The sequence below is a fragment of the Vipera berus genome (assembly GCF_964194415.1).
Source record: "Vipera berus genome assembly, chromosome: Z".
In the NCBI taxonomy this organism is placed as follows: domain Eukaryota; kingdom Metazoa; phylum Chordata; class Lepidosauria; order Squamata; family Viperidae; genus Vipera; species Vipera berus.
This window is the reverse complement of record NC_138205.1, coordinates 74,385,236-74,406,439: the sequence shown is the minus strand read 5'-3', so window position 1 is coordinate 74,406,439 and position 21,204 is coordinate 74,385,236. Positions and strand designations below refer to the sequence as shown.

The 21,204-nt window shown below is 42.1% G+C and overlaps 1 protein-coding gene across 1 annotated transcript in view; it reads left to right on the top strand.

The window, feature by feature from the left end:
• Positions 1-261: 261 nt before the first annotated feature.
• Positions 262-21,204, top strand: part of FKBP9 (FKBP prolyl isomerase 9) — a 30,161-nt gene continuing 9,218 nt past the window's right edge. The window contains exons 1-7 of the mRNA XM_081344146.1: positions 262-1,100; positions 2,272-2,417; positions 6,425-6,614; positions 7,878-8,023; positions 9,075-9,264; positions 17,632-17,777; positions 19,296-19,482. Of these exons, the coding sequence (XP_081200272.1) occupies positions 814-1,100; positions 2,272-2,417; positions 6,425-6,614; positions 7,878-8,023; positions 9,075-9,264; positions 17,632-17,777; positions 19,296-19,482 (1,292 nt within the window). The 5' untranslated portion in view covers positions 262-813. The remainder of the gene's footprint in view (positions 1,101-2,271; positions 2,418-6,424; positions 6,615-7,877; positions 8,024-9,074; positions 9,265-17,631; positions 17,778-19,295; positions 19,483-21,204) is intronic.

Genomic DNA, 21,204 nt, shown 5'->3' with positions numbered 1-21,204 from the left:
GGGGGGCACTTTTTTTCAGTGCCATTGTAACTTTGAACAGTCACTAAGCGAACTGTTGTAAGTCGAGTACTATCTGTACTTCATCACTTTTTACTTTCTTTTTGGGGGGCAAGTTTTTGACACCTTGCTAGGTGACTGGTGGTACTCGGATGCTGCCATATCCTAAAAATGGTACAATGGGTGAAAAGGTTGAAAAGCCCTGGTTTAGTAAATCAAAGATGACGCAGTAACTGGAATATTCCAAGAAAAAAGCAACGGGTTTTATTTTTGTTTTTTTAAAAAGGGGAAACAATTAACTACCTCCCATTTGCTCCCTTGGTTTCCTGAGGCTCCTCTTATAGTGGGGCGCGCAATCCAACGAGGAGGGAACGTGCTCCATGCGGTACCAACACGCCAGCTTTGCTAGCCACTCGGGTCTAGGAATGAGGCGGTGCCACGTAGCGACGCGAGGAATGGAAGTGGGGGGTGGGTAGAGATAGCGGTGGGTCGATCTCCCGCCCTTCAGGTTTAAACCGCCTTTTCACTGAAGGCAGCTTTATTTTCGAAGTCTGTGGCTAGGACTCATGGACCAAATACCGTAAAGTTACGCTCCAAACTAAACGTTTTTGCAGGAAGGCGGTACTGGCTGGTGGTCGGGCCTTGTTTTTCTATCCCAGGGAAACTTGGCTGCGCCCCTCTTCCCGCGGCCTGGCTCCACCCTTTGCTAAGCAGCGAAGGGGCTGGGAATTCTTCCTCTCCACCCGCGCCCCCGCCATCCCCCTCTCCACGTTTGCAGTTTGGGGAAGCCGGGACTTCAACCGAACTTGCTCTTAAATGTTCTCCTCGTTGCGTTCGCTTTTCGTAATGGATATGCCGAGAATGCCGCCGAACCAGAGGCGGCGACACCGCTGCTGCTCACCCCTGCTCCTTGCCTTGCTAGTTAGTTGCGTAGCATGCCAGGCTCCGCCGGTGCCGGCTGGCGAGAGCCACTGGGATGGAAAAGACGTGTTGATTGAGCGCAAGTACGTGCCGGGCAAATGTCCGCGCACTGTTTTTTCCGGCGACTTCGTACGTTACCATTACCACGGTACTTTGTCCGACGGCAAGAAATTCGATTCCAGGTAGCCCCGCTCTTTCCTTCGCCGGCGTGGCGCTGCGGGTGTCGAGGGGAGGCCAGGTAGAGCGCAAATAAGGGCAGATCCCTGGATGACTTGACTCCAGAGGAAACTCCAGTTAATGGGCCCGGTTGCAGGAAGATGAGCTAAAGTTATCAGTCTCGGGGATCTGGAAAAGCCGGTAGAAGCGGAGAAGCCATTTCCAAGATTCTCTTTCAGGGAAAGTGCTGCAGATTGTAGTGGCAAGCGTTAAGGCTGACAGCGGCTGCATCTCAAAAGGTGCCTTTTTCAAATGGCAGCTGGACTTTCTTGATTTTTCTTGAGGATGTTTCACTTCTCATGTTCTGTTCAGACTAACTGGTGGGGAATGAAAGGATTTATTCTCTTTGCTGTCAGCCAGTTGTTAATCCTCTGAGGGTAGTTGAACCACCTGGGAGTTAATTTCTCACCAGGAAGCTTCAATTGAAGAAGCTTCTTGAGTGAAATGTCTTCAAGAAAAATCAAAGAAGTTGGAAAAATGCACCTTTTGGGACAACCAGGATGTTTTATTAACTTGGGTGACTGAGAACTTCTATAGACATCATGCTGCAGCTGCTTCCTCCAGGGAAAATGATGGAGGTTTTGCTTCAGCTGGATTTGGGGTGTGAGCATGTGATCTAAACTTCTTTTTGGAATGGATCTAATATGGATTGTATTCCACTGAGTATTCTGAAGGAGAGTGATTTATCTTTATAATTTATCTGTTATATAAATTATATGTTTATTCGATGTTGTAAGCATCAGATTATGTGTTTGTTATTAGGCTGTTCATGAGATATATAAGAATGCTTAATAGTATCTTTACTATTTTACAGTGAGAAAGAACAAAAACCAAAGAGGACACAAAAAGTTTTCCAAGAATATGCATGGGATTTAGATGGAACCCAGTGACACTCTTGGACAAAAAAATAATGCTGGAGATAATACTATGCTTTGTAGTGTATCAACTTCTTACAAAGCCTTTAAGTTTATATTAAAAAAATTAAAAGCAACTATCAAGAGAAATGTGTACAAAGCATCATGTCACACCTACTCTTAAATCATAAATTGGCTGAATGGAAATAAAAATTAAACTATGTCAGTGAAATGCAATATTTGAATGTTTATTTAACTGACCTAACAATTCACTTTCTTCTAGCTATGACAGGGGCTCTACATTCAATGTTTTTGTGGGGAAAAATCAGCTTATTGCTGGGATGGAGAAGGCTCTGCTTGGTATGTGTGTAAATGAAAGGCGATTTGTAAGGATTCCACCCCATCTTGGATATGGAAATGAAGGAGTATGTAAGTACAGTTTTCTGTACTTTTTGATGCTGAAATATAATGAGTCAAGGCAGATTTATTAAACTAGTTAAAATGTGAGGTTTTAAAAATTAACCTGTGGGTTATGGATTTATTGCTGACCATTGCATCTCATATATATCTATAGCTTTGAATATGACAGCATATTCAATTTCCAAACTCTGAAGATCAAGGATTGAACTAATGATTCTGTCCAGTTCCTTCTTGTCTTATGTTCAAAAGCATACATATAATATTTAAATAGCCTAGAGAGTCTTATTGATGTTGATCATGCTATGATGCCTTACTGGTTTAAATTTTTGAAAGAAGATATTTAAGTTTTCATTCTTCAACATTTCCTCTGTCTCCTTCACTTCCTTTCTAAGATCATTGAAAGGACTTTGTGAACATCTCGATCTCTTTAAGAATAAAAGGAAGTGCTTTTGCTATATTTGTGCAAATAATGCACAATATTTCTTAATGTGCTGTTCTTTAATGTAAAAATAGTTTGTACCATGGTAAAAATAGTTTGCCTTCACCTTCTTACCAGCATGGTAAAGGAATTCTGAGTTGCAAACTGAAGACATCTGAAGAAGCCAGTGACTGAAAGTTGTTATAATAGACTAGAGTAAGACGCAGCAGCCATATTCACTGCCACGATAGTAGGCCAAAGCAGTCACTAGCCGTTTGTGTTTAAACATTACACTTATTTTTTAGTTTAGATGGAGGTTTTTTTGAAATTAAAATGGGTGACACGTATAATTATTACTTTGGGCTGCTGATTATGTTCTTGTTCCATCTTTTAATCATTTCTGCTATAACTCACCAGGCGGGTCCACAGGGAACAGGTCAGAAATGATATGTGGCTGAAAAATGTCTCTTTAATGAAGGTCATGCATACAATGCATCTAAGAAAAAAGTGGAGCTTCAATCAGATAGTCATGGTCACATGACTTTGAAAAAAAGTCACTAAATTAAAACTTCACTAATCTAAGAGTCATTTCTTTTAATATCTTGCATGGTTTGAAAAACAGCCTTTCATAATTTTATCTTTGTTGTGATGGCATTGGTGGAGAGTTTGATTTGTTAAATCTGCACTCAAGAACTAACCCAAATCTGGAAGTACAGGTAGTCTTTGACTTATGACCATAATTGAGTTCAAAATTTCTGTTGCTAAGCAGGAAAGTTGTTAACTGAATTTTGTCCCATTTTACAACCTTTTTTGCCACAGTTTTTAAGTGAATCATTGCACTTGTTGAGTTAGTAGTACAGTTGTTAGGTGAATCTGGCTTCTCCATTGACTTTGCTTATCAGAAAGTCATAAAAAGTGATCACATGTCTCTGAATAATAAGTATGAGTCAATTGCCGAATTTTGATCTTGTGACCATGGGGATGCTGCAACAGTTATAAGTGTGAAAACGGTCATAAATCACTTTTTTCAGTGTCATTGTAACTTTAAACACTTACTAAACAAACTGTTGTAAGTTGAGGACTACCTGTATCTTTCAGGTTAGAAGCTTTAGTTTTGTTGAAAATATTGGAAATAAAAACTGTACAGCTACCGGTAAATGTTTTCTTTCTTCATTGCTTACATGAATGATAATGTTTTAAGATCTTGAGAATAAAGTTTATAAAAGTTTTAAGTATCTAAATCAAACATATAAATAGTACATGTATACTGTTATTAATACATTAAACAAACAAATGGAATAAAAAGGTAGGCTTGTACTAATTCTTTCCATGACTGTTAATATGTATCCTATAATTTCTCAAAGTATGTTTGGTTTGAGCGTATATGGCAGTGTTTTATATTGCTGTCCATCAGCAGGAAATGTAAAAATAAATTCTATAAAGAATAGCAGCCCACTGCGAAAATTTCTGACTTATAGTTTGGTTTTTTTCCCATTCTAACTCACTGTATGGTTTTCCTGTTTTATAGAACCTTGTGATAGCCAACTTTTGTAGTCTGTGTAGTCTGTGATTGATGTCTTAGTATAGTGTTTCTTCCTGCTATAAAAATTTGTGGTGAACCCACCAAAGAGATTTTGTTTATATGTATTATATTTATTGGTATTTGCCATGCTAAAAATTAAAATTGATGTATTGACTTTTGCTACTGATTCTCATGTTTGCTTGATGGGAATTTTAATATGGTATTATTTTTAACATATGTTAGCAAATATTTTGATTATGCAAACCTTTGAGATGGTCTTGGGGAACCCCCAGGGGTCCTAGGACCACATTTTAAGAAACATTAGTATTAATTGTGTAAGTTGTGTAGATTGTGTTGTGTTAATATAGTCATAGTTAGAATTGATCTCTTGACCTCTTAAAAATAATTCATTGCATTAGCCTAATGTAGGAGTGTCAAACTCGATTCCATTGAGGGCCCTGTCAGGGTTGTGGTTGACCTTGGGGGACTGGGGTGGGCATGGCCAGGGGATGGCCCAGGTGGGGCTGGGGATGGATCCATTGTCTCCAGCGGAAGAAGCCAAGACCAGGAGGAGCACCATACCCTTGTCCACCAGAGGAGCCTTGCTGTCCCTCTCAGGCCATGCGGAGGACCCCCAGAGATGCAGGCTTCCCAGAGTCCTGGGCAGTGGAGGGCGACTACCCAGTCCATCCTTCCCCAAGGGGGTGCCCGGCTGCGATTACCTCCTCCTCATGGCTGCTGCTGATTGGCTTGCTCTCCTTGGCCAAGTTGCTCGTGTGTGTAGGAGGGCAAAGTGCGCAAGTCAGAGGGAGGCCCACTCCCTCTCCATATGAGGATACCTGGCTTTGTATCCAAAGCATCCTCAGTGGTAGCATGGGAGACCACCGGGAGAGGTCAGGAGGAGGGAACAAGGTGATGGCAAAAGGGCAGCAGGACTGCTTGTGGCCAAGTGTTAGGGCAGGATTTCCCTCAGACCCCCTCCCTCTCATTATAATCTTCCTTCCTTCCTTCCTTCCTTCCTTCCTTCCTTCCTTCCTTCCTTCCTTCCTTCCTTCCTTCCTTCCTTCCTTCCTTCCCTGCCTCCCTCCTCATTTCCATCTCCTTCCTTCCTTCCCTGCTTCACATTCTCATCTCTTTCCTTCCTCTGCACTCAGGAAAGAACAACAGGAAGGGTAGAGATTGCCAGCGCTGGCGGTAGCCATGCCACCGGCCATCGCTATCCCATGCCGGAGGACAGGACCAGTCATGGAAGGGAAGCCTCGTGGCTATCAGGCTAGGGCCATGGAGGTGCTGGTTGGAGTTTGTGTGGCGGGGCTGTTCTACAATCTGGTAGTGTCCATCAAAGCAAGAACGTGCTCAGCCTTAGATCCATGGGGCAGCCCTGGAACCAGTGAGGAGATGCCCCGCCACCTCTGCTCCACCCCCTGGGTGTGCGCACAAGAGGCGGCGAGTGCTGGCATCTTGGGTGAAGTCAGCCTGCAGGACAAGATGATCAGCAGGGTCTCTGGACTCCGCCTGTTCGCCACCTCCTGCACGCATGCCTAGGGGGCGGGGCGGGGGACAGCCTCTCGCTGGTTTCAGGGCTGCCCTGTGGATCTAAGGCTGAGCACGTCCTGGCTTTGATGGCTGGTCCCAGGTTGTAGATCAGCACCTGGTCGGCCTGGGCCGGGCCAAGATTCCGTGGGCTGGTCCTTTGCTGTTTTCAGGGCAGCTTCGTGGGCCAGATATAATCACATGGCTGGGCAGATTTGGCTTGTGGGCCTTGTGTTTGACATGTCTGGCCTAATGGATGGATGTCAGATTATTAAAAATGTTAGGTTACTGTAATTTATTGTAATTTTCCAGAAATGACATTGTATTATGTTTATCCTTTGTTAAAATATGATAACTGATATATTTGTTGTATTGTGCATAAATCTAAAAAAAGACTTAGCATTCTCTGTATTTCATTGTATTGGTGGTACAAGATGTTGGATACAATAATCAGAAAAAGATTTATTTATTTTTTTAAAAAAAATACTGGTGGCTGGTGAAAAATTTGATTTAATTCCTTTTTAATATCCTTTGCATCCCCAGCCAGTGTAATTCCTGCAAATTCAGTTCTGAATTTTGATGTCCTTCTGGTTGATGTTTGGAATTCTGAAGACAAAGTTGAAATTCAGACATATTACAAGCCAGAAAATTGTACAAGGACGATTCAGGTGTCTGATTTTGTACGATACCATTATAATGGAACATTTTTAGATGGAACACTATTTGATTCAAGGTATCAATAAAATATTTTGTCTTTTTCGTGTGTTGGGGGATATAAACATTGAATGTCATCCAGTCAAATTCAATGTTAAATCCAACTTGGAAACCATTTGGTTTTGTAAATTTCTACTAGAATAAAATTAATGTTTTAATTTTCAGTGATCTGTTAAATAGGTTTAACATTTGCACTGCTTGGATAGAAATTAATTCTACATTTTACATTGATTTATGTAATATTTATTTATATAATATATTTATTGATTCTTGCTGATGATATTTATGTATTATTTAAATTTTAACAGTGATCTACAGTTTTAAAATAATATAGATCAAAATGTTGGAATATTGATAACCCCTCATTATCAAATTTAGTCTTATTTGGTTTGGTGATGCTTATAGTTTATTCCCTCAGGCTTTTTTGTCTCCTTTTTCTATTGTTTGTCTTTTCCCCCCTCCCTCACAAATGTCTACTACTAACAATAACTAAATACTATAAAGGACTGATAAAAGGAAGAATTTATGAAAACTTCAGAGGTTGTTATTTGATGATAGAAAGATACATATACATAACACGTTTGCAACTCCTGAAACCAAATGTGTATTTCTAGATTTCACACTGCAGCTATGGAGGGCTGTTATATGAATCTGGACAAAGTTATAGTGACTTTAAGCATTTGGAAACAGTGGTACATTGGTACCTCCACATAGTCTGATGCATCTTTCTGCCTTAAGATCTAAAGCATGGCACATCTTTATTATTTATTAAGTGCATAATTAAAAATATTGACTTCTCTACCATCCATGAGACTCTTTTTCATGATATATTGACTTTTCTGCCATCCATGACACTTGGTTGGACCTTTAATGGCTACTTGTCAATGCCCTGTGTAGTCTTCTAAATTATAGCACACATTAAATATCAGCTGGGAGCAAAATTGAATGTGCTCTTCTTCCCAGATTTATCAGAGTTCCCAATGCACCACTTTACATAATATACCGGTACTAAAATGCTGTGTCCTTGATCTGACCTATCAGGCACATTATATTTAACAATATTTCCCAAGACTCCTGATGAAGACAGGTGTTTCTTCACCATGGATAACTGTAGTGAATATAAAATGTGTGTGTGTGTATATGCACGAGCGTGGATATGTATGTGTGTATTGAGAATAAGTCAAATCCACATCCTCTTATTTTGTTATATTTAATCCTCTTGTTTTGTTACTTTCTGAATTAAAATGATGTGGAATTCACTGGAATTTATTTATATCTTCAGTCACAATAGAATGCGAACATATGACACCTATGTAGGAATTGGGTGGTTAATCCCTGGAATGGACAAAGGTCTTCTTGGAATGTGTGTAGGAGAAAAGCGCATAATCACAGTACCACCTTTCTTGGCATATGGAGAAGATGGAGATGGTAAATTATTTTGCTATTTTACAGAGAAATCAGCAGGATTTTTACTGTATTTTGACTAACCTGAAAGTTTACTCATTCCTAATGGACATTCTAAAGTGCTCTAATACAAATAATTGTTATAATTGAATAGCATACATTTTATGTGTTGTTAATTTTATTAATTTATGTGGCTGCCCATCTGACCAAAAATTCTCTGGGTGGCATACAAAACTCCATAAAAATAATGCATAAGTAAAACCAATCATATATAGTACATATATAAAAATTAATATTAAAAACTAAATATTAAAATTAAAATATGCAAAATCCATTGAAAGAATATCTAACTCAATAGAGGAGCATCTAAAATTTCTCCTCCTCCTCCTCCTCCTCCTCAGTTATATGATTTGTAGTATTTTAACATGATTCTTTCTCTAATATTGCTCATGGTGTTGAAGTAATTCATGAAATTTAATAAACATCTTATTTTTGTTTATCTATTTTTAAAGAATAACATTGTTTTTCCTTGTTTCAAGGAAGGGGAGGAAGAAGGGGGTAAAAAAAAACACAGCAGACTCCAGAAGCTGACCCACCCATTATTTTATCACAAATCAGATTTATCTGCGTGTGAATTGAATATGTTCCAACAAAACCAGATTTTTAATTTAAAATGAAATTGATACCACAGAAACAGGAAGACTAAGTAGCCTAATTATATTATTACCTTTAAATAATAAATATAAATAAATGTGACATTCTTTAAACTTGGATATCTTATCTCCAAGAAATTGAAACAGAGATGGGCTACTCCATTTCATTTGGAGGTTTTCATGTAGGTTAGCAAAGCCTTTATCTACTCAAGAATATTTTAATCATTGAAAACAGCAGAATAAGTTCTAAAGGTTCCACAACATATAGGAGATCAAAACTGGATATATGCCAGCTTTATTCCTTCCAATAGTGAACATTATGCAGATAGCCTCAAACTGATACCAAAAGAAGCATACCAAATGTTTGCAAATGTTGTTCAAAAATTCAGTGCTTTTTTATTTTCTGTATACTTTGTTTACAGGGAAAGAAATACCTGGTCAAGCTTCTCTTGTCTTTGATGTAGCTCTTCTAGATCTACACAATCCTAAAGACAGGGTTAATGTAGATAAACTATATGTGCCAAAGTCCTGTGAACGTCAAACCCAAATTGGGGATTTCCTCAGGTATCACTATAATGGTACCCTTCTTGATGGAACATTGTTTGATTCCAGGTAATTAAATAATTAAGCATAAAATCTACTCTGTATATATTTTTAGCAGTCCTTGGCTACTTTTTCCAGCTTTGTTAGAAAGCATTTTACATTTCTGGGTATAAATATGTTAGTAATTAATAAATAAGTTTGATTATGAGCATCAAGTTGGTATCAATCTTAGCAATCATATAGATGGATTTTCTCCAAGAAATAAACAAATATACCAATAAAATAAACTAAGAATTTCACCCAGATACTTTGATGGGAGCAACTTTTTCCCCTTAATTTTATTCCTTTAATAAAGACATAAGCACAGCTTGTAAAATATTAAATGTACACATCTAGTAATATCAGCATTTGAAGTTCATGCAATTTTATAAGTAAATGGTTCATTAATTATTAGAATAATTTTAGCATATAAACTTTTGTATTTTCTATTTGCTGAATTAATGAGTGAACAAAATATGTGTGATGTATAATGTAAAATAAGTGTCAGGACACTCATTTTCTTAATCCAAAGGCCATACTGAGTTATGTTCCATTGCAATGCAAGTAGGTAAAGCCTATCAAAATATGTGTGAAGCAAAAATAGAAAGCAATTTAGGTTTCATTATATTAAAGTATGTTAAATTAACTAAAAGCAGTCTGTCTGTCTTTCTGTCTGTCTGTATCTGCTTGTCTGCCTGCCTGCCTGCCTGCCTGCCTGCCTGCCTGCCTGCCTGCCTCTATCTATCTATCTATCTATCTATCTATCTATCTATCTATCTATCTATCTATCTATCTATCTATCTATCATCAACTACCTTCTCACCCTTACAGGTGATCTGTGTTTTGGGTCTTCTACCAGAGGCCAGGGAGCTTGAGGGTTCTGCACAGTATCTTAGCTGTTCCTAGCACCGTATTCTTTTCTCTTTTGGACAGAGAGCCCTGATGTTCTACCCAGGATTTGTTGGAGCCACCCAGCCTAGAAAACACAGCTCCAAAGTGCTCCTACTATCACTGGGACCATTCTGGCCTTAATTTTGCACATCCTCTCCGGTTCCTCTTTCAGGTCCTGGTACTTTTCAAGCTTCTCCAGTTTCTCATATTTCTTCCTCCTGATGTTACTATCACTTGGCACAACCACTGTTTTTTTGTTGTCTTTGTCTAATATCACAATGTTTGGTTGATTAGCCAATGCTTGCCTCTCTGGCTGGCTCTGGAAATCCTACAGGCTCTTAGACTTCTTATTTTCCACAGCCTTCTGTGGGATCTCCCATCTAGATTTAGGAGGATTTAGCCCATATTTGTACAGATGTTACTGTACACAATGCCATCTACTTAGTTATTCCACTCAGTGTATGCTGTTCATGTCTAAATTTATTTATTTATTTATTTTATTTATTTAGTTGCATTTGTATACCGCCCTTTCCCTGAGGACTCAGGGCGGTTTACAGGGAATTAAAAAAAAAATCCAACATACAAAAGTTAAAACCATATTAAAAAATATTAAATTGACCCTGTACACGATTAAAACCCCAATTAAAAATTCTCCTCAGCCTGGGCCCGAGAGCTCAAAGAGCCAGGTCTTCAGGCCCCGGCGGAATGATCGGAGGTCGGGGGCAGTTCTCAGCTCCACCGGCAGCTGGTTCCAGAGGGCAGGCGCTCCCACTGAGAAGGCCCTATCCCTGGGTGTCACCCGCCGGCAATCTCTCACCGGCGGAACCCTGAGCAGACCCTCCCTGTGGGAGCGCACTGGGCGAAGGGCGTTTGAAGCCGGCAGCAGGTGTTCCCTCAGATACCCCGGACCCAGGCCATGTAGGGCTTTATAGGTAATAACCAGCACCTTGAATTTCACCCGGAGGGCAACCGGAAGCCAATGCAGCTCGCGGAGTAGAGGTGTTACATGGGAGTATCGGGAAACCCCCATTACAACTCGCGCGGCCGCATTCTGCACCAGTTGAAGCCTCCGAGTGGTCTTCAAGGGCAGCCCCATGTAGAGAGCGTTACAGTAGTCCAAACGGGAGGTCACAAGCGCATGAGTGACTGTGCGTAGGGCGTCTCGGTCCAGATAGGGACGCAACTGGCGCACCAGGCGAACCTGTGCAAAAGCCCCCCTGGTCACGGCTCCTATGTGATCTTCAAAATTGAGCCGTGAATCCAGGAGGACGCCCAAGTTGCGAGCCCTATCAACGGGGGGTAACACCTCACCCCCCATCATTAGAGGTGGAATAACTTGGTTAACCCGAGACGCCGATATGCACAGCCACTCAGTCTTGGCGGGATTGAGACGAAGCCTGTTTCTCCCCATCCAGACCTGAACCGCCTCCAGGCACCGGGACATCACGGAGAGGGCATCACTGGGTTGGTTCGGGGTGGAGAGAAAAAGTTGGGTATCATCAGCGTACTGGTGATACCCCACCCCAAAACCACGAATGATCTCGCCCAGCGGCTTCATATAGATGTTGAACAGGAGAGGCGAGAGAACCGACCCCTGAGGGACTCCACAAATGAGAGGCCTCGGGGCGGATCTCTGCCCTCCTGTCAACACCGACTGCGAGCGGCCCTGGAGGTAGGAGGAGAACCACCGTAACACGGTGCCTCCCACTCCCAACCCCCTGAGACGCCGCAGCAGGATACCATGGTCGATGGTATCGAAAGCCGCTGAGAGATCTAATAGGACCAGGACAGAGGAGCAACCCCTGTCCCTAGCCCTCCAGAGATCATTCACCAGCGCGACCAATGCCGTCTCCGTGCTGTGTCCGGGCCTGAAGCCCGATTGGTACGGGTCCAGATAATCAGTTTCCTCCAGGAACAGAGGGAGCTGATGCGCCACCACACTCTCAACAACCTTCGCCAAAAAGCGAAGGTTGGAGACTGGACGATAGTTGTTTAAAACAGCCGGGTCCAAAGCAGGCTTCTTGAGGAGGGGTCTCACCACCGCCTCCTTCAAGGCGGCAGGGAAGACACCCTCCTTCAAAGAAGCAGTTATTACTGCATGGAACCAGCCTCGTGTTCCCTCCCGAGCCGCATAAGCTAGCCAGGAGGGGCACGGATCCAACAAACAGGTGGTGGAGCTCAGTCTCCCCATGATCCTGTCCACATCATCAGGGGAAACAGGGTCGAACTCAGTCCAGATAACATGCTCAAGACCGCCTGATTCCTCCACATCAGACTCTGCCCAGTCAGAGTCCAAGCCGGTCCGGATCCGAGCGATTTTGTCCGTCAGATGATGACTGAACTCCTCGGCTCGTCCCTGCAAGGGATCCTCCCTCACCTCCTGGTTAAGGAGGGAGCGAGTCACCCTAAACAGGGCGGCCGGGCGATTATCTGCGGACGCGACAAGGGCGGCAAAGTAGTTAGACTTCGCCGTCCTTATCGCCGCAAGATAAGACCTTATAAAGGTTCTTAACTGCAATCGGTCGGATTCGGATCGGCTGGATCTCCAACCGCTCTCTAGACCTCGTCTCCGACGCTTCATCTCCCGGAGCTCCACTGAGAACCATGGAGCCCAACGGGATCTGCGCCGAGTCAGAGGTCGCATGGGTACAACACAGTCGAGTGCCCTGGTGGCAGCCGTTTCCCAGGCCTCCACCAGAGCCTCGACTGGGCTGTGGGTAAGGGTGATAGGTATCGGCCCAAGCGCCCTCTGGAACCGGTCCGGGTCCATTAGGCGCCTGGGGCGGAACCACCTGGTCGGTTCCGCCGCCCAGCGGCGGGGGATGGCATGACGGAAAACCAGCCTCAGGAGGTAATGATCTGACCATGACAGAGGGGTGATAGACGGAGAACCCCCTCCCAGATCATCCAACCACTGTCCAGACAGGAACACCAGGTCGAGAGTATGATCCCCCTCGTGAGTAGGGCCCTCAATAACCTGGGTCAGGCCCATGGCTGTCATGGAAGCCATGAACTCCCGAGCTAACTCCGACGACCCCCCCAGTGATGGCAGGTTGAAGTCACCCAGGACTATAAGCCTGGGGAACTCCACCGCCAACCCTGAGAGGGTGTCGAGCAGCTCAGGCAGGGCTGTTGCCACACAGCTGGGCGCCAGGTATGTGAGCAACAAGCCCAACTGAACCCGAGGACCACATCTCAAGAGGAGGGATTCACTCCCGGCCATCTGGACAATGGTGGCCTCCCGGGGACACAAAGTCTCCCGAATAACCACTGCCACCCCACCACCCCTGCCCTGAGCCCGTGGCTGGTGCAGCACCCGGAAACCTGGCGGGCATAACTCGGTGAGAGGCACCCCTCCCTCCGAACCCAACCAAGTTTCCGTGATGCACGCCAGATCCGCACATTCCTCCTCGATCAGATCACGGATGAGGGGAGCTTTGTTAACTACGGATCTAGCGTTAAAATAGACCAACCTGAGCTCAGGGGCCTGATCACCCTCATCCCCGGGTAGGAGGGTGCTAACCGGAGGGTCGGAGCGCGCCACCGCTCGGAGATAGCGGGGGCGCGATCCCAGATGTTGATATGGCCCTCCGCGCAAACACCTGCTGCCATTCCCTATCGCCGTGGGGATTTGAAGCCCCACCCCCACATTCCCAGAACCAGCAGCCACCTCCCCCGACCCCGTCCCGTCAGGACCTCTAACAGGACCAGACTGAGTGCCGGTTAAAGATTCCCTCCCTCCCCCCCCCTCCCTCCCCCTCCCTAACCTCTTAAAATAACCGGCTAAAAATTTTATCAGGGGCCTCTTAGCATGTCTTGACTCGAGGCCCCTATCTAAGCCCAGCCACCTCTCGGAATCCCAAAGCTTGGGATCGTCATTAAGGGGAGTATGGAAACAGGCGACAGGTCGCGCCCATGAGGCAGGAACTGCCCTAAGGGCATACAAGTCCGCTTCGGAGTAATAATAAATCATAAATCTTACATCTTTTCATTACATGTGAATTGTCTCTAAGGTTTCTTTACATAATCTGCACCTAGGGTTCTGCTTCTGTGGATCTGGTGCTTAGTGCCTGTTTTTGTGCTGCTGTGATCAGTGCCTCAGTGCTGTCTTTTAGTCCAGCCCTTTCCAGCCACTTATAGGATTTCCCAGTGTTTTCCACCTAGTTATCTGTTGAAATACATTTCATGCAGGGTCTTGTCTTGCCATGGCACTTCCTTTGCTTGATCTTCTTCCCACATCTGCAGTTACCTCAGGCATTCTGTCAGCAGCTCATATTTGGGTGCCATATTGATATACTGCTGGACGCTATGAGTTTCATCCATGAGTGTGACTCTGACACTCACCAAACCCTGACTGCCCTCTTTCCATCTGATGTATTGTTTCTGGGTGTTGGACTTTGGATGGAATCCTCTGTACATTGTGATGAGCTTTTCGGTCTTTACACGGGCAACTTCCCTATTCTATTTTGGCCCATTTATTGTACCTGCCAATTATCTGATGGCTGGCAGGTATAGTTATTGATCATGTGGATCTTGTCCTTACCAATGAACTGGCTCTTCAAGATTTATCTGATCTTTTGATGATATTTGTATGTTGGTGTCTTCCTTGCCTCCTCGTGATGGTTTCCATGTGACTGTGGGATACCAAAGTACTTGAAACTGGTCTGTATGTCTACTACCTCCTGGTATTTCCTCCCTATCAGTCCTAATTATTTTTCCTCTCTTGATTACTATCCAGCTACACTCCCAACTATTCTGAATGCTATCCCAGTGTCCTCACTCTAGGTTTATGTCAGGTGGATCAGCAAGTTGATGCCATGTTCATTCTTTGCATATAGCTTGATATCATTCATGTAGAGAAGGTGGCTAATGGTAATTCCACTCTTGAACATGTACCCATATCCATCTTTGTCATTTCCTACACAAACACAAATACACACACACACACACACACACACACACACACACACACACACACACACATCGTATGCTCATACAGTGAGGGTAAAAATTATTTGATTCCCTGCTGATTTTGTACATTCGCCCACTGACAAAGAAATGATCGGTGTTATAATTTTAATGGTACATTTATTTTAACAGTGAGAGACAGAATAACAACAACAACAAAATTCAGAAAAACAAAAAAGTTACAAATTGATTTGCATTTTAATGAATGAAATAAGTATTTGACCCCTTCTCAAAACATGACTTAGTTCTTGGTGGCAAAACCCTTGTTGGCAATCACAGAGGTACAAAATCAGCAGGAGATCAAATAATTTTTTCTCCTCACTATATGTGTCCTCTATATCAGGGGTTCCCAACCTCTGGTTCTTAGCCTGGTCCTGGTCCATGGCCTGTTGGGAACCAGACCGCACAAGTGGCAGATGAGTGTGCAAAACTCCATTTGTGCAAGTAGTGGGTACACACATGAAACCATCCCCTCCCCCAATAATCACTGCTGCTGCTGGTCTGCGGAACCAGAAAGGTTGGGGACCGCTGCTCTATATATTGGTCACTAACTTGAATTCTGTTCATATTTATCAGGATTCCTTTATTCTTGTGCTTGTCTCCCCTTGTACCATGAACTTTTAAATACCTCTATATTTCTACTGTAGTCTTACTGTACTCCATGTTATGAAAGGTAAAAATTTCCTCTGTTTAGTCATGCCTGACTAAGAGGGTGTTTATTTATTTATTTATTTAATCCCATTTATATCCCGCCCTTCTCCGAAGACTCAGGGCGGCTTACAATCTAAGCACAAATCAATGTGCTTAGCAATAGCCTTCATTCTATGTATATGCCTGCTTATTAGGGCTTTCGCACCCCCCCCCCCCGCAAGCGGCATTATTACAAAGTCAGCTTATTGCTCCCAACAATCTGGGTCCTCATTTTACCTACCTCGGAAGGATGGAAGGCTGAGTCAACCTTGAGCCTGGTGGGACTCGAACCTGCACTGTTGTGTGCGCTCATCCTCGTTTCCTAGCCAAGGAGCCAACGTTGTCCAAAGATGTTTCTATGGTCATTGGCCAGCCTGACTGTACACCAAGGGGCATGGAACACTGTCTCCTTCCCACCAAAGTGGTACCTATTTATCTACTCACATTTACATGCTTTCAAATAGTTAGGTGGACTGGAGCTGGGGCAAGTAACAAGAGCTCACCCTTGGCACTTGGGTCTTGAACCTGGGCTGTCAGTTTTCCAGCTGACAGGGTCAGCATCTTTAACTGCTGAGTCACTGGGCCCCATGTTCCTATTATACTCTTCATACATCAACTCTCACTTCCATATGAGCAGAATTACTCTCTCTTGTACACAGCTATTTTCTCTGCTTGCAATTTCTTTTTTTCTATCAAAGACAACTAACTTTCATACATTAGTTCTCTGTTCCATGTTTCTTCAAAAAATTGTATCAAACATTTTACAAATCAGTTTGATTTTCAGCTAATGTTATGCCAGATGTGCATACAAATATGTACATTTATATTCCTAACTAACACACATGAAATACTACTACATTCTTTAAATATGTATACACTGCTGTATTAAACAACAGGGAGACATCACAGATACTTGTGAAAATTAGTTATCCCATATTCAAAAATAAACAGTTTGATACTAGATGTGTCCATGACCTATACATTAATCAGATAGAAACTAAGTTTTCCACCCAAAAGAAGGGTGCATCTAGTCCATTGTGCTTGGGCAAAAGATTGAAATTGAATCTTGATTTCTCTTTAAATAGACTAGAGCTTACATTTCATATTTAGCAATTACTGAAATTCTTTTTAATGGCTTCCTAGCTTTTTCAGTAAACTTGAGAAACTCTGGAAGTCCTCTTTTTAATTCTTATACTGGTAGTCCTTAACTTACAACCATTCATTTAGTGACTATTTGAAGTTACAACAGCACTGAAAAAAAAAAGTTACTTATAATTCGTCCTCACAGTTATGACCATCACACCATCCCCACAGTCGTGATCAAAATTTGTTCACTTGGCAACCAGCATGTACTAAACAATAGTTGCAGTATCCTGGTGTCATATGATTTGTGTCCTCCTCTGCTGGCTTCCCACAAGCAAAGCCATTGGGGGAAACAGAATTTGCTTAATGATCGTGTGATTCACTTAATAGCTACAAAGATTTGCTTAACAATTGTGGCAAAAAGACCCTAAAGGATAATAGCATACACTTAAGGCTTTGAAAATCAAGGATTTTTTTAGCTTGCTGTATTGTGGCTGCAACCCATCACTATTCAATATTCTCCTGACATGAGGTTATCCTAGTAAAACTATTTTAGAAGCAAATGCTCCATTAGCTTTTCTAGTTTAACAGATGGGATGATGGTAGTGTGTACATGGAATGAATCTCTCTCTCTCCATTCGTATACATACATTAAATTATATATAGATTACATCTACATTTTTTCTGTATTTGCCATTATACTCAGTAAATTGTAAATGTGGTACAATTGATAGTAACTGCAGTAAAGCAATGTATCTTCTATAGTTATTCACGAAATCGAACCTATGATACCTACATTGGCAAAGGTTATGTGATTGCTGGGATAGATGAAGGTTTGCTTGGAGCATGTGTTGGAGAGAAAAGGAGAATAATAATACCACCTCATCTTGGATATGGAGAAGAGGGAACAGGTGAGTAAGTTTTATTTCAGGTGCTTTCTTAAGTACTAATGTCCTGCAGCTCATTTACTATTTTAGTATATGTAGTATATAGACTTAAGCATGTGTTCCAGGATCAAGAGTGATAAAGTCAATGCACCTGACTTTTGCACTCAATGTGAGATTTGTACCAAATTTATAGTAAATTCCGCTATGACAAATGGTAGAATAGGGATCAGTAGATGTTATCAGTGAATCATGGCTTATTTGATAGTACTTATTTGAAGAACATTTTCTCCTACCTACAACATATCCAGATATAGATATGTAATTGAAAGAATTAGTAACACATTTCCACCCCCCCACAAATGTTTAGTGATAGTTACCACAGTTAGTGAGCTCCCTAGGCAAATCTTTTTTTTTAGGTTTTGCTGATGCTTACAATAGTTCTACCTTTGGAGATAATGGATGCCTTTTTCAAGTTATCTGGAAACAATCCTGTTGCTATGCTTTGTCACTTAACATTAGCCAGACACAAAAGGAGCTTTTTACATCTTTGGAATGATTGGATAAAATCATTATATTAATATAAAAGAACCTATATTAGACATGCAAAAGAGGTGATGTTTTTCTCAATTGGGAAAAACAGAAAAGGGAAGACACGTTGGGATCTTTGCATACCAATACTTTTAATACCAATGACTGGATGAGCATTGGGTGTGTGAAGTCTTCTTTCAGCAGTTCCAAGAAGGCTTCACACCCGTTTGCATCACTCAGATTGCACAGATAAACTTCCAAGTGGCCTCAAAGTCTCTAAAAGAATGCAAGTGACCAGCTGTCTGCAAGGAATATAAATCCTTGCATTCCCCACCATCCAGTCAGAACTGAAGGAGCTTCTTGGATGAGATGCGAAATATCTTCAAAGAAAAAAAAATCTGGTTGCCTCTTGAGACAATGAGTGAGAATCCATACTTTCTGTTGGAAATGCAGAAGCAACCCAAACTCACTCCAAGTGATTTTTCCTCAATAATAAACCTTTATTGTCAAAGTACAACATGTGTACATTGAGATTAGCTGAGCCTCCCCCCCCTGTGCTCTCTCCCCCCAACACACAGTGACAACAAACCCTCCATCCTACCACACCATGTGAACCAACTACACCACACACCGGCCTCCCAAGTCAATTCAATGAAAGCTAAACAATTTCACTAATTTTTAGCTGCAAATTCACCCAATTAAAAAAATACAATTTCATTAGGTTTATAAGCTTGCTTATTTTTCTTCAGTACATTCACACTTCCAAAATGGTTAACCATGGTAATCTCCCCAAATATAATGATTGTTGGAAGTACATAGATTTTTTGCAGTTGGAAAAGAACAAAATGGCACAAACTTTAGCATAATTCAGGATAACATTTGCAGATGCTTTGATCACACCTTTATTTTCACAGTATAAATTTTCAATAGATGATTTTGTTGTTTACAAGGTGTAAAATGAATAAGAGAAGAAAGGTGAACAGCCTATTACTCTGTGCTTGCTTATTATTGTAGGAAACATTCCAGGATCTGCTGTGTTGGTATTTGAAGTTCATGTGATAGATTTTCACAACCCTTCAGATTCGGTTGCTGTTACAGCCTATTACAAACCTACTAACTGTTCAGTGCTAAGCAAGAAAGGCGATTACTTGAAGTATCATTACAATGCTTCTCTCCTAGATGGCACTTTATTAGACTCAACGTAAGTATATCATCTGGCTATAAATAATTCTGCAGGAATGAAAATTTTTAAAAAAGATGTGACTCAAGACATGATCCCATTTTTTATTAGCTGTTTGCATTCTTTAATATAACTGAAAGAAGTGTGTGATGTCCTACATGCAGACAAAAGGTCTATAAATTATGAAAACAAAACAAAACAATGGAAGTTGTTTTTCTATCTCCAGGCCCTACTTTTGTTGGTTTTACAAATAAGGCAACAAAGATAACTAACAACCTCCTTCCTCCTATTTTCCTTACATCAGCAACCTTTGGGTGAATTGGGCTAAGAGAATGATTGGCCCTAGCTTCCCCAGCTGGCTTTCATGGCTAAGGCAGGACTAGAACTTATGTTCTCCAGCTTTCTAGCCTGGTGCCTTAACCACTAAGGATGCCCAGTGGTATCATGCTGCCTTCAGATTCTTTGCTTCATATCAGCTGGCTTTCACTACTTCACCTAATATAGAACAGAACAGAACAGAATATTCTTTATTGGCCAAATGTGATTGGATACACAAGGAATACATACAAACAACAAAGTGATAAATCATTAGATACTAATGACAAAGTGATAAATCATAGGACACCAATAGGAGAAAGTGTGATGACCCAGGGCACAGCACAGAGGCAATGCAGTCAGCTGGCAATTCAGAGAGTTCTTTTATTGCTCCAAATTTTCCCCAAATGTCCCCACATTTGCTGGCAAGCCTCCAACAAAAGAACACACATACATCCCTTCAGCTGACTCTGGCTGAAAGTAGGTTGAAATAAGTTTGATTAGCATAAGAAAGTACTCAAGGCCATAGAGATAACGAGGAAGAAAACATAAACTTAACAAGTCTGTTTAAATCCAAGCTTGCCTGAGCAGTTTTCAAAAGAGAGAATCCAAAATACAGTCCGAGGTATTTAAACATTCAAGCAATGTGGTCAGTCAGTCCAATAGTCAGAGTTTCCAGGTTTCCAAACAGAAGTCACAGAACGAGAGATAGCAACAATACACAACATTCCAAGGATTCAGCATTTGTTTCTGACAAATGCCCCTCCCCACAGTGTCTCCTTAAATCTCAATCTCCAGGTGTTCCTTGTGGAGAAGGGCGGGACACTCTTCTCCCAAGTAATTGAGCCTGCCTGCATTGTTCCCTCCTTTCCACTCTCCGTGCTCTAGGATCAGGTGGAGGTGGCTCTTGCTCATCGCCTGAACTCTGCCTCTCCTGTTCTAATCCTGAAGGGCCCTGGCCTGCCTCGGCCTGCTCTTCCCCACATTCCTCTGAAGCCACAGACACCTCTCCCTTGACCTCCATAGGGTCCTGTCCCAGTTCATTTTCCTCAGCAGATTCTGGCTCAGACAGAGGCATGACAAAAGTAATAAGAAAAATGAGACTGATAATAGCAATATAGCCATAGTGCATGTTTAGATATCTTTAGGCATAAGACAGCATTATGGGAATTATGTGTTTAGCAGAGTGATGGTATGGGGAAAAATTGTCTTTGGGTCTCGTTTTGGCATGCAGTGCCTTATAGTGGCATCCTGAGGGAATGAGTTCAAACAATTTACGTCCAAGATGTGAGGGGGGGTCTATAGATATTTTCTCGGCATTCTTTCTGACTCATACAGTATACAGATCCTCAGTGGGAGGCAGGCTAGTTCAATAGTTTTTTCTTCAGACCTAACTATCTGTTGAACTCTGTATTTGTCCTGATTGGT